Genomic DNA, 14,118 nt, shown 5'->3' on the forward strand with positions numbered 1-14,118 from the left:
GCCCCGCCCAACTTTGAAAAAGTTCAGTTTCATTTGTTTAATCCATCACCATTGGTGGCAAGGAGGGAAATCTCCTCTCATCGAGTTTCTATCGTTGCAGTCTCGATTCCTTTCGTTCTTTCATTCCCACTTTTTTTTATTTGTGCCTTCCTTCGGCAGTTGCCCCCTTTCCTGTTTTTTTATCGGATTCGAGAACCTGTGTGCGGCTTGGTCGTCCCCTTATTTATCTCCTCGCTTTCCGAGTCCCCGAGGAGCCCAAGCAAATGACGTTTCACGCCAGACGCTGCTACGCCTGCCCGGTCCTTCCAGATGACTGCTTTTTATAGAAAGTGCTGGCCCGTACGCGACCGCGCTGGTAGGCCTCACCAGCGCCAATGTGCACCCCGACAGACTTCCGTGCACCAGTTTCCACCAAGTTCGCCGGGAACGTCGTCCATCTGATCGACCCTCGGTCAACGTGCCATCGCCGCAGCGGCACCATCGGCAGCAAAGATAGCAGCTAGCGAAAGGACCAGGTGAAACAACAGAAAAAGAAAAAAAAAGAGGACCGTCTAACCGTAATAAAGTGAGAGAAGTCGTCGCTTCCTCCTTGTGTACAAGCATGCCGTCGTAGTACGCCCTGCCTGCAAACCGAATTTGCCTCATCAAAAATGCAAGAGACTCTCTTGACGGGTTTAATCAGTGCGGCCTGCTAGCGCTGGGTTCTTTTTTTTTTTCTTTTTATTTTTTCTCCTGGCGCGGTTGCCGCGGACGCCGATAGTTGTGTGATGCTCGCCAACGTCGCCTGGAACAGCGGAGATTTTGTCGTCGGTGGTCGCTACGTCGTCGTCGTCTCCGAATGACTTTGAAAGTGTCGCAGAGTTAATGGTTGTGTATCGAAAGGATCCCTTCAAGGTAAGCTGTGCCGCCCATCAATCTCCTTGCGCAGGAAATGAGTCCCGCTCAGCCTTGGCGATCCTTTTGCCGATACAGGCTCCGCTAGAAATCTATGTGGGGCCGTGAGTCGTGGTATCTTTGTGCTTTAAACGTTGCCGCTTGAGTTATTGAGGAACCGAAATCGTCGGGTAGAAGACGCGAACTTAGGGCAAGCAAACTACACCGGGAGGGGCTCTTGAGAGTGCACTTGTCGAGTTCATGGAACTTTTGTTTGTTTGTGGAATCGCATTACGCTTTGGGGTGAGGTTATTTGAATGACGTTTAGTGTGCAGACATGCGCTGAACTTGTAAGAATTGAAGTAGGCAAGAACTGGATCTAAGGTTAGTGCTTTCTAACACGAACGGACAGTTTTGAGCGATTTTCACTTAACTATACTGTTTCAGGTGACGATTTCTCGTGTGCCCGAGTTTAATTTCCAGGTCAAATTAAGAGCTTAAATATCCGCATTGCTGCGTCTATTTGTTGATACAAAACTTTGATTTTTGGCCCACCAGCCCAGTGTTTTTATCTTCCTCATGATTAACGATTCACACCATCAAGCAACCTATTCACCACGACAATGGTTTATGCACGAGAAAGACAGTGTCCGACTTGTTGACAGCTTTGCTCAGCCACATTCAACCTTGGAGTCTGGGAGGAATGTTTAAGGGTGCTCCAGGGTCAGTAGTGCTTCCTGCTTAACCTTGGCACCCATTTGACATCAGTCGACGCCGAACCCCGTGTACCATGTCACTTGACGGAATAAGGCGGGACGGGGGCTTCCCTTGGACGTATCACGGGGTCGAGCACCCTGCCCGACATCTTTCATTTGCTGGTGAAAGTCAAGCAATCAATTTCGTTATAGCTTTGTGTATAAGGAAGGCGAGTCATGGACAGAACTGTAGGAAAAACAGACCAGAGCATAAAAAAATCCTCTTTTTGCATTTTACTGTCTCATTGACATTTGAGTTCAATTTGACATGGATATTGCTGATTGTTACCAGCGTCGCGAGTGAGTTAATCAACTGAGCCACCGGTGGACGTCAGTGGGCAGGGAGTGACTGTGTTTGATTCTTTTTTCAGCCACGGATGCCACCTGTTTACACCAGTCATTTCTTTTATATTGTGGACACTGTTTACCTTAACGATAGCCAGTTCAGTTCTGTCATGTGCATGGAACAGGTCCTTGATTGCATTCGGGCAGTTTCCTAAATGGATTTGATGCTTCTAAGTAATCAAAATATTAAAACAATTTGCATTATTTTATCTGCCGTGTAGATATGGAAGACAATGCAGAATGTGAATGCCTTTTGTGGTGAAGTATTGGAGACTGGCAAATGCATGGGAGGCACCAGAAGGCTCGGAGGCTTTTTTGTGTTTGGTTCCTCGTTTGTGTCTTCCATTTGCAAATCTTTCCTTCGTGACAAAAATTCACCAGTACTGTGTATTGAAGGTAGACGTTCGGCAGCCCTCTGCCTGGTTAGGAATAGACATGAAGCGAAAAATAGGGACTTTCACCCGTGAACAAGGGACCGAACAGGTCCCAAAACATTGGGTGAATGTTTATTAAATTTTTTGTTAGAGTCCCTATTTTTCACTTCAGTACTGTGTATGCAACATTTGCCTTTGCTCGCTTTTGCTGATTTTATGTGCTAGGTTTGCATTCTGCACAAAATTTGAGAAATTAAGCAGCCTTGACCTTGTTAACTTACAGCCAGAAGAAGCTGTGGCATTTATGTTTGCTAATTCGTGCCAGTTAGCATTCATCATGGCTAGAGCACTGCACGGGCTCGGGCTTGCATGAGTGAGCCCATTGCGGTCCGGGTAAGGCGGTTTTTTTGTGGGCCTGGGCAGTCCCGGGATTTTATCTGCAGGCTTGGCTGGGTTTGGGCTTCTGACTGCAGGCACAGACCAGCGCCTTGGAGAGCCTGGATCAGGGTCGGAGCTGCGACCCGAGCCCGATCCAGCCCCGCCAATAAGTGTAAATAGTACTACCGTAAAGCGCCCACTCAAAATTTAGAAATAATGGTGAAAAAATGGGGGATGGGTGCTTTTCCAGTAATCATTTTTACATATAAATGTACTGTGCATATTTTCTCAGATCTTACAAATTTGGGAATGGGCGCTTAATGGGGAATGGGCAGATGCACGGTATTCTACGGTATGTCTGGTTTTAGAGTGTGAATAGTTTATCTAACCATTGTTAATACCATTCAACTTGTCTTGGCAACCAAGAAAACAAGAAGATAGCTTTACTAAGCTGCATATATTTATGTAGAACTCTGTCTGGGTGGCGAGAGAAACAAAATGCGATTATGTACGCATTCATAGTTTATTTTGGAAGAAATCACGGCAATCTGTAGATCAATGAATTAGTACACGGCAAGCATAGCACAATGATATGATAAGAACGACATGTCTCGGCTACGTCGCAAGCCGACACATGTCGTAGTTCTCGCCTTGCTCCCAAGCGCAGCATGTCGGCCTCTACAATATCTTGTGTCACGTTTCTTGGGCATCACACATCGCAGCACTCAACACCAGTTCGATAGCATGGCTTTCTATGCTCAAACTGAGGGACAGAGCGCACCACTATCACAACTGGTTGATGCGCATTGGAAAATAACACTAAATTGCAACACGCGGCGACCCTATCGGGAATCAAATCTGACGTTCCCAGCCCGCTCAGATGACACTGGCCATAACTGTTCACGTGTCTAACCTTCGCACAGCTAAGTGCTTGACCACCTGCGGTAGCCTAGCTAGCTGCGCCAATGGTCATCGCGTCATCGTTGACGCTATGAAAAGGTGTTATAAAATGTGGCGTCAACGATGTGCACGGATTCATGCCAGCGTCCACGTGAGTGTGGAAATAGTTCATCCGCAAAGTTACTCCGTGAAGCGACGTGAGTGCGAAAATAGTTTGTCTGACTTTTGTTAATACCGTTCAACTCATTTTGGGGATAAAAAGAAAAATTGAGGTAGAAGTTGCCATTTGTTGGTTACGTCTATAGGCCCATGAATTCATCCATACCTCTTTTTGTTATTTTTTAAATTTATTAGGCTAATATCGCTCTTTGGAGTTGCAATTCAACTAGCCTAGTTAAATTTACATATGTTATTTGTAGCACCGTCGGGAAAAGTTGCCTACCAGCAATTCACCTCCAACGGTCGCATTTGGTGCATAAAATTACGTTGCCTCAATATTTTCATACTCTACGTGGCGAAGGTTAGACAACATTGCATTGAATTTGGACCTGGGCTGGGTGTGGGCCAGTTCTAAATGTGGCGGGCCGGGCCGAGTGACATAGAAATTGTGCAGGCTGGGCCTGGGCCCGGTTTAGACACTTGAGTTGTGCTCAAGCAGTTACATTACTACACCGTCGGGCCTGGGCTCAAGAAAGCAGCTCGTGCAGTGCTCTAATCACAGCCTGAATCGCCTATTGCATGCTGCACTCCGTGCATTGTTTGAGTTTGTCAATTTCTGCTGCCACTTTGATTAGTCACAACCGTGTACCTTCCTATTTGCTAACAGATTGAGGGTACTTATACACCAGCTCTGTAATGACGGAGCTTAAATCCAGTCTTGAATCCGCATTTGTGTTTTTGAATTGGCAATTTCACTGTATGGGACTCTGGACATGTAGTGTTAAAGTTGTAAAGCTTCTGGTGCATATTTCTACTGTGTAGCATGGGTATCTTGCACTGTCATCATTCTGTGCCATATGCATTTTGTGAAACTCGCAAAGCATTTAATGATTAAGCACTTTAGGCCAGGACAACTTGAACAGTGGCCCGTGTCTGTGGCCAGTGGCCTCAATCTAAAGTTGGGGCACTGAAACACTCGGAGAGAATTTTCTTCTTTTCATTTTCTTCTTTTCATTTTCAATACAACATTGTTAGTCGGTGAGTTTGTTGCTCTAAATTTTATTTGTGTCTTGGCTTGTTTTCAATACAGGCTAAAAAGTTGGCGTAATACACAACTAAAATGAGAAAGCAAGACTTTATGACAAGTGTTAGTATAATTTCATACAGTTCAAACACAACTTGGCTCATTGGCCTATAGACCTTAAAGAGCATTCAAGTATCTGTGAAGTCGAGAATTGAGTGGGGAGGCAGAGAGACCTGTCTGATAAAGTTCCTACGGAGGAGCACAGGAGAAAACATCTCAAGATAAAGGTAACATATAGCACTTGCTTGTTGTTTCTTTTTGTGCTCCTTTGTACAGTATGAACTAGCAATTAAACATGTCACAGTCTATAAAGAACACATTCTGGGCAGCTATCATGCTGAAAAAAAGATGGCTATTTGCCAATCAAAAGAGCTGAGTAGGCTCATTTTGAAAAGTCCTTATGAGGCCTTATTGACGCAACTCAGGAATTTGTTTTGGGCACCTTTCGTGACGTTACCTGCCATAATTTGCATCGAACGGCATGTCGAACCACTCCCCCCATTCTGCCCCACATCCCTGTCAGGTGGAGACCGACACGACAGCCACGGCTACCCCGATCGAGAACGGCTCGTCGGATGAAGCGGAGACCGTCCCGAAGGGGTCAGCCCCCGAGAGCGGAGCCCCCTCCTGCACGGAGGCGGGCGGGGGCGTTCCCGGGGTAGCCAAGGCTGGGGTTCCCAGGGCCATACTCACGTGCCGGCCCAACTCGCACCCGTTCCCCGAGCGCATCCTCAGCTTGGACCAGCCGGCCAAGGTGGGGCGGTCGGTGGCCCGGTGCCGCCAGGCACACAACAACGCCATCTTTGACTGCAAGGTGCTCTCGCGCAACCATGCCCTCCTCTGGTATGACAACGGAAAGGCGAGTGGCATCTGCTTTCCTCTCCGGCTCGTCCTCTCTGTATTTTCTCCCGAGTCTTCTGATCCGCACTGGAGTTACTGCAAGTGAGGGACAGCAGCACCTTCGAGAGATTCAAAGGTCACTATTCTTTGTTCACCCCTAAGCTGACAGTGTGGTGGGAGCTACACACTCACCGGACCAATCAACTGCCTCCCTTTCATCCTGGACCCCACTTTCAGCGCGTGGGTGTGGGTGGGAGCATGGTCACGTGGTGAAAGATAGATGTACGACTGGTCTGGCGACCCTGTAGCTTTCACTGCACTGTCAGCTTAGGCGTGAACGGAGTATAGGTGCTCCCACATCCTGTTTCGTTCTTGCATTATGATGCGTGCTGAAGCGAAGTTCCCAGTACTAGGTTTCCAGAGTGACATACTCCAACAATATAAGTTTAAAGCAGGGACTCAAACCGTAACCTAAACCGAAAACAGTTTAGGAACCAAATTTTTTCAGTAACCGGAATGGAACCGTTATTTGAAATTTATGAAAGCCGTAACCGTAAATTATTTACCAGTAACCAATATTAATTGAAAAATAAAAATGTTAGTTTTTCTCAAGAATGGCCTTGAGGAGGGATCTTGAAATGTCATGACCATTCGAAAGAGTTACCGTCGGCGAGTGGTGCATCTGGTGTAATACATTTCTGTTCAATCTAAATTTAGGGTTAAGAATACTTAGCTGGAATCAGTGGTCAAGCTTATATTGAAAAGTTTTTATTCGAGAAAGTTTGACTAGGGTTCGACTGCTATGCACATGTGCGACAGGCTGGCTCAGTTGGCTTTAGATCGGATGGTGATGATTAAATGATCAAGTTAAACATTCTACTTTGAGTAAGGGCAGCACTGTTTGGTTGTTTTGGTAATATAGCAAGAATAAATGATGTTATTAACTCAAGTTTTTAGAATTATGTTTTATTGTCTGTAACTATTTATAAAATAAACCAACCTATTCTGCAAAAACATTTTCTTGAAATGTAGTAAACAAATGTTGCAGCTTTTGACCAATAGATCTTTTGCCAAATTACCCAAGTATCAGAAATAATGCCGGGAACGTGAGTACACGCGCTGCACGTTCTGGCATCTTCAGCTCTAACTGTTCGGAATAAGAAAATTACAACAAATTGCACTTCGCTTGCGCATTCTTCGGACACTTTATTTTGCTTATTTACTTGCAATCATTTCTATTAGGAAGGCGAGCACCTGTAGTGCTTGTACCAACGTTCCCAACATTTTCTTTGGTGCTTGGGTAATTTAGCAAAAGGTCTATTAGAAGTACCAGTGGCATAGCCAGGAATTATTTTTGGGGAAGAGGGGCAAGGGGGGGTTGTCTTATCTTCACGTGTAGTGGTATGCCGGCATACTAGAACAATTTGGTAGTCATTCAATATTTGTCTACCTTTACTAACAAAAAAAAAGTGATAATTTCTGGGAAAGGGGGGGGGTCATAGGTCGTCCCCCCAAACCGTCCCCCTGCCTACGCCACTGAGAAGCACTAAGACATCTTAAGTTCTTGTTTGTGTGAATGTTCCGTTGTTAGGTGTCTGGGACTACTTTAAATTGATAATAAAACAAAATTTCGGCGCTTATTTTTTAGTTTATTTTTCAAAAAAGCAGTATCACATCGAACGCACCAATATCTTGTGAAAAAAGTCACGAAAAGGAATTTTAAAACGAGTTAAGCAATTAGCAAAGAGCACCTGGTGGATGTCGCTAACGCCTCGTTTGTATTGCTTGTCTAGGAACCTTGACGGGTAGTGACGGTAACTGTCTCGCCTCCGGCCACGACGAGATGGGGGGGGAAGGAGGAACTCCCCTCTTCCCGAGAATTCCTTTTGTGTGTCCCAGAAATCGCTATTGTCCCTCTACAACAGTGGTTCTCAAATGGGGGTCTGCGAAGCCCAACCTCATCAGTCAAGCCCGGAAATAAAAGTTGCCTTTTCTTCAATTGAGAAGAAACATTCCAGTTTTCGGGTGCATTTCCTCGTGTATATGTCAATAAGAGAAGTGTACTTCACGCTAGCCCTTAGTTATATCAATTTATTAAATCACTATCATAATTAACCTATACTTCCCCTTCCCAACACCACGAACAGGGTCCGCCATCATCTCCGCCGATCCACAAGGGGTCCGCGATACATCAGTGGCTGAGAACCACTGCTCTACAAGATTATAGAAGATTAACTCGTCGCTCAAAATTCATACAAATGCAGCCGCTTCGGTCGCTGGAACGACTAGGTTATCCTCTTGACGTCAGCTTCGCCGTAGCTTTGCTCGTCCCGAGTCAAACTATGTCGCGATTGCGTTGGATGTCGCATGCTCTCTGCTGGCTGTCCTCCAAGCGCTTGCCAGAGTGGGCCGTTTATAACGAAAAATGCAGCCACCAGGCTCAAAATACAATTGTGTGATTGTCATTTACGCATATTGTGGATCCTATTCAACCTATTTTTGAACGCAACGGGTATATTTCAAATTTCGTTGAAGTATCCCTTTAAACTGTTTATTATAAAATGGCTGTCTAGCATTTCAATACATGTTATTTCAAGGTAAACATAAACAAGTAAAGGCGGAACTTCCTGTGGCCGAGATAACTTCCGGTTGACCAGCTTCTGTATGTTTCAATGAGCAAGAATGGGCAGCTGGTCCTTTACGTTTCGCCACCGATGCCTTGTTTTTTTTGGCAGAGAGCAGGAACCGTGACCGGCGCGCAACGCGGTCAGCCGAGCTCTTCTCAGCAGATGACGCTCGTGGGTTGAGAGGGCAGGCACAGTCTGATCTTTCTCTTGCTTCGTTTATCACACGATAGGTGGCACATGGCTCTGGGCATCATAAAGTTTGAAAATTTGCGTCTCATCGCTAGTTATGCTACAAATTTTAAGAAACATTTCCTGGCTATTTATAGTTTATGATTGCGGTGCTGGTGAGGTAGGCTCTTATCCAATAGGTAACGTGGATTTGGCTGACATACTTTGGCACCGCGGATGCATCGCAGTGAAAAGCTTCGGAGGAAAGAAAATATAAAACAGTCCATTTTTCTTTTAAAAGTTCTATGGCGGAAAAATTTTTTTTGCTCTCTACATTCATGTTTTGGTTTCCTTTTCACGCCTTTTACGATGCTTGGTGGATGAAATTAGATTTCAAAATCGTTTCATGGTCCCTTTAAACGCTATGATTTGCAAAGTCAAGTTTTTCACAGTTTCTTTGAAGAGTTTTCTGTCGCTCGCCTCGCTACTCATTTACGTGGTTTGGTGCAAACGAAGGAAAGCATCCAATTAAGTGTTAGAAATCTGTTGCTGATGTGGTTTCCTTTTTGTCTCGGGGTGCAGTTCTACCTTCAGGACACCAAGAGCAGCAACGGCACCTTTGTGAACAACCAGCGACTGAGCAAGGGCTCCGAAGAGTCTCCCGCTCAGGAAGTCTGCTCGGGTGACATCGTGCAGTTCGGGGTGGACGTGGTCGAGAACTCCAGAAAAGGTCGGCCGCCCTCGATTATTTCTGTTGACCGTGCCTGACTGCAACGTTAAACAGCGCTCTGGAGTTGCACTTAGCATTTTTTTCTCCTTGTTATTAATTAAATGCACATTTATGTGCCATATTCATTTCCCTTATGGTAGCCTTAGCCAATGTTTCAACTTCTTTGCTCTTAACTTTTCTGACGTAGGACATGTTTTTGGTGCGGGAAATTGGGTGAAAACATAACGTGCAAACCATTACGATCGAGCGAACAAAATACTGTGTCGATGCCACAGCAGGGCTCCCTCGTGTATGGTGCCTACTCATTGGCTGGCATAGGCAATCATGTGACCGTAGCGACAACCAATCGTGCTCTCATCGGAAGTTGTGGTGATACAGAATAATGTATAATAATACATTATTACGAACATACACACATAATATATGTTTGTGATACATAAACGATTATGCCGAGATTTACTGACCCGAAACGAATGCTATATATAATTTTGACAGATAGTGTGGTCAAAATACTGCCGCAAATTGAAAAAAAATTTGATGACTGTTTACAATCGTAAAATTTTTGTTGTTGCCTAAGGCTGTATGTTACGTGCTCTTGTACTTTTCTCAAGTAGTTCTTGCTATAACATCTCATTGGATGACCAAAGGCATCTAGTTTTTGGAGACAATTTTTACGGTGCACTATTTCGTGTTTTGGGAAAACATGCATTACTGTAAATGACTTAATTTTTGCGGGCTCAAATTTTCGCGAATCGGGCCGAAGCTGAAAATTTGAAATTATTCGCGGGTTCTGATTTTTGCGAATGGAGTGTAGCTTCCGTAATGTTCACATATTGCCCGGATTGTTTGCGGGACATATTTTTCGCGAATTGTAGGTGATTCGCGAAATTCGCGAAAATTTAGTCGTTTACAGTATTCTAATAATGCAAAGGTGCAAGAGAGCTCGACAAGAATGACAATAATAATCCCTCGATAACGAGGAACAAGGGGGACAAAGACTGACATGCACCTAGCTGTGTTTGTCCTTTGTCCTCCTCGTTCTCCTTCTTCAGGGATTATTATCATCATTCTTGTCCAGCTCGCACCTTTGCGTTATCATCATAACCTTAAAATGCAGGCCGTTCACTTTTGTTGGGGTTAGACTGGTGGCAGCTGATAAAACCCGTTCGCCCTACTGACATCTAAATCCTGGCTAGTTCAGTTGGTAGATAGCTCCACTGGAAATGGAAAGGTCCCTTGTTCGACACCAGGACCAGGCGGATTTTTTCGGTCGCACACCAGTCACCTAGCTGTGTTCGAAGATTTGTGTTTGTCCTTTGTCCCCCTTGTTCACCTTCTCCAGAGATTATCATCGTCATGCATTATTCCTGAGGACCATTTGTCTAATGGGTGTAGGTTTGATTTTCCAAGACATGCAATTAAGGTAAAACGTAGGTCCAACCTGTGCTGCCTGCAAAGCACTGGTGCCGCAGTGCGTAGAGATTTTATACGCAAGCGCTTGCACGTAAATAGCCGAACAGAATCTCCTCTAGCTCGGCTGCGAAAGAATTTGACCGTTATTTGATGCATTTCCACTCGCGCCTTTCCAGTGACGCATGGGTGCATCGTCGCAACACTGCGACTCTTTCTGCCGGACGGCAAGGAGGCCAAAGCTAGGTAGGACTTCCCTTACGGTTCTTGCATAGTTTCTTTTTGTTGCGTGAACTGCCGTTCTAACAATCTATCCGACGTCCTCCGCCTCTATGACCACAGTCCGTCTACGGCTGTTGTGGCCCCTGGAGGGGGTTCGGCCATCAGTACACAAGAGCTGTACCAGCTGTCCCAGTATCTCCAGGTAGGATGCAACTTGCTTGATGACAGTTGCAGGAGCGCACATCTTAATTGGTACTTTTTTTTCACCAAATGCAGATAACAATAATTCATAGGAGTAGCCCGTGTTTCTAGATGATGTTTATGGATTTCTGTGTTTTATTTGGTCTCGATAAACACATGTTGTTGCAGAAACTGGAATCTGTGATTGGTCGTGTTACATTTTAATTTCTAAAGCTGAAAAAAATGTAAAAAAAAAAAAAAAAAAAGCTTGTACTCCTTAATTGTTTGTTCAGTAATTTTTGTTTTCAGTGCTGCGAAGTTAAAGTTGACTTTAAATTCAGATGATAAGAATTATATGCCACATGTCACATTTCAAGTATTTACAGTAGTGTTGTTTTTTTCTCTTCTTTCTAGGTTTTGACAATGGTGTACTTAGAAGTGCAACATTGCTAACACTTGCAAAAAGTTTTACAGTTCAAAGTTTAATGTCAGTCTCACTTAGTGATGAGTCATACCTCTCTGGGATTCACATTCAGTTAGGAAAAATGTTTAATTGCACTGTATATAATAATTATTAGCACATCAAAGAGTGCATGAGGTAATGCAGGCACACCAAGGTTGCATATTGTAATTTTTACTGCAATAGAACACTTGGAAACAGAATTAAGCTCGCTCGTCACGTCGTATTATGACAATGCCCTGCCTACTTCACCCCTTTTAGGAGGCCCTCCACCGAGAGCAGATTCTGCAGAACAAGATGGCGACACTCCTCAGGGTTGTCAGCAGCACCCAGGAAGCTACCGAGAACAACTGGAAGGTGGGCACACATCCTCGGTTGTTCTTCTTACAGCTCTGGTCTAGACCCTCTATCACATTTCAGTTTGGTCACTCTGATCACTAGGGGTGCACGAATACTCGAATATATGAATTTGAATCGAATAGAAAGTTCCCGAATAATTCGATTCGCGAATCAAATTCCTAGTACTATTCGGTCACTCGAATATTCAATATATTCGGCCAAAGACGTGAGGTTGGCGCAGAGCTGACAAAAGAGCCGCTTTTTCTCCCGATGTAAGCGCCGTGATGTTAGACAGACCATGCGAAAAACAGCTCTTGGTCCTACCATTCTACAAAATGCTAACGCACAGGTTAGAAAAAAGAAAAGTAACGAATGCCGCAAACTTTATAGCACACAGATTTACTCACGATCGTGACACAATCTACCCTTGAATCGCAACCGAAAAATCCCGCTTGCGCCGCTTCCAGAGAGGAATTGTTGGGAAGCCGGAATTCCGCGCCAAGCCTAATTCTTTTCACGAGCAAAGCCCCTCGTTTCAAATTGAAGCGCCGATGTAAAACACACTTGCCGCACTCGCAGAGATCGGTGACTGCACCACTGCACGATCACAGAAAGAAAACCAACGTTGCCACGCTCCATTTTTTGCCAGGCGCTTCATTATGGTGTCGGAGGACTACCCAATTAATATTTTGCAACAGAGTATCGTATTTTTTTTAATAAAGCCAAAAGACGCAACTGCTCGAAACCGAAACCGAAACCCGACGGGGGTCGGAGAAGTGGAGAGAAGAGAGTGAGTGGCGGAAGTCACGTGGCTACACCCAACCGTGCGTTTTTTTTTTTTTTTTTCTTCTCTCTGTAGCAGACGACACAACATGCGGTGTACGGGAACTGTTCGCCGTGCGATTCTTTTGCAGTTATGTTTGTTGCGCTCGTTGTTCTGTACTCCAAGATGAGTTGTTTTGTACATTGAGGAGTTGGAGATGAGTAGTGAGTGCCCGTGGTGAATTTCCATGATCGGCTCCGAAAAGAATACACCCAAGATGTTACGTGAAGAGCTGGCTCACATATCCTGCGTCCAAAAAAAAAAAAAGGGGCATTGTGCGACAGAGTTTCCGAAAGATCTACGGGATCGGGACCAGCGGCTGGCTGCAATTCCTGTAGAACATATACGGGCACCTAGGAAAACAGACGCTGCCTGATTTATATGCTCCTTGCATTTTGTGGAAAGTGATTACATTGAGTTAGCAGAAATCCCACACAATTTAATTCAGCGAAGTGTCGTCCTCAACATTTGTTTGTTATTTCTTTTGTTTGTTTCTTCAGTGATAATTGTAAAAAAAAAGATATTTTAACATCAAAAAATATCTGAAAAAAAAAAAAAAAAAAAATTTTTCACGAGGGATCGAACCCGGTCCTACTGCGTGTGAAGCGGACGTCTTTCCTACTGAGCTACTGGGGCGTCTCTCTAATGGTGGATCTCTTTCCTTAGTAATAATTCAGCCGGTAAACTGTAAATTTGAAAGTTTGCTGCTGATTTTCTTCTAGGAAAAGCACTCCCGGGTCGAAATCGGGAAGCACCACGCATTGGCGACTTTCGCATCTAGCAAAGGAGTCATACGCGTGCATATTCAACTCGAAGTAGACACTCGTGCTTGACGTTTGCGCGAGCGATGTCTTCAGCCACGAGAAGGGAGCGACGGCTCGGCGACGTCTTTGTGCAAATCGGCTTGGTGGTCGGGCGTGTCGTGCGGGATGAATACCAATTCTTTTGATCAGTTCCAAATTTTTATTTTAAAGGTAGACAGAATTCGCCGGTACCGCGAACGGGTTCTGAAATGTCCCACGCCCGTCGTCCGCTGCCATCGCCGTCCCCGCGAGTCCCACGATACGCGAAACGACGAATGCACAGAATGCTTCCGGTTGTCTGTGGAACTTTTTTTTTCAATCAACGTATTTGCAGCTTTTTAGAAGCCACAAAAAATGTGTTTCATATTTTTTTCTATTTTTAATATTGAGTGTGTGCCTTCAGTGACCCACGACTTTGATTAAATTTGGTGGTTGCATCGATACCTTAGAAAACGGCCCGTGACCGCGGAAAAGAGAGTGAGCGAGACTCGAACCGGCCAGTTCTTGATTGGCGGTTTTCGGGTAGAAAGAAACCGAATTTCGAGCCGCAAATTCTGTTCTGGGTAGTTGGGCTCTCATATGTCACGTACAACTAAAAACCTCGGCGAGCATAAATACCCTGTTAGTGTCCCTTTAATCACAACTGAA

The 14,118-nt window shown here is 44.8% G+C and overlaps 1 protein-coding gene across 1 annotated transcript in view; it reads left to right on the forward strand.

Annotated features, from left to right (window-relative positions):
* Nucleotides 1–44: 44 nt before the first annotated feature.
* LOC8031004 (sarcolemmal membrane-associated protein) overlaps nucleotides 45–14,118 on the forward strand; it is a 42,045-nt gene continuing 27,971 nt past the window's right edge. Inside the window, exons 1-6 of the mRNA XM_029989978.4 lie at nucleotides 45–894; nucleotides 5,392–5,727; nucleotides 9,086–9,233; nucleotides 10,823–10,889; nucleotides 10,986–11,067; nucleotides 11,767–11,862. Of these exons, the coding sequence (XP_029845838.1) occupies nucleotides 865–894; nucleotides 5,392–5,727; nucleotides 9,086–9,233; nucleotides 10,823–10,889; nucleotides 10,986–11,067; nucleotides 11,767–11,862 (759 nt within the window). The 5' untranslated portion in view covers nucleotides 45–864. The remainder of the gene's footprint in view (nucleotides 895–5,391; nucleotides 5,728–9,085; nucleotides 9,234–10,822; nucleotides 10,890–10,985; nucleotides 11,068–11,766; nucleotides 11,863–14,118) is intronic.

The sequence above is a fragment of the Ixodes scapularis genome, unplaced genomic scaffold (genome assembly GCF_016920785.2).
Source record: "Ixodes scapularis isolate PalLabHiFi unplaced genomic scaffold, ASM1692078v2 PGA_scaffold2__306_contigs__length_199485367, whole genome shotgun sequence".
In the NCBI taxonomy this organism is placed as follows: domain Eukaryota; kingdom Metazoa; phylum Arthropoda; class Arachnida; order Ixodida; family Ixodidae; genus Ixodes; species Ixodes scapularis.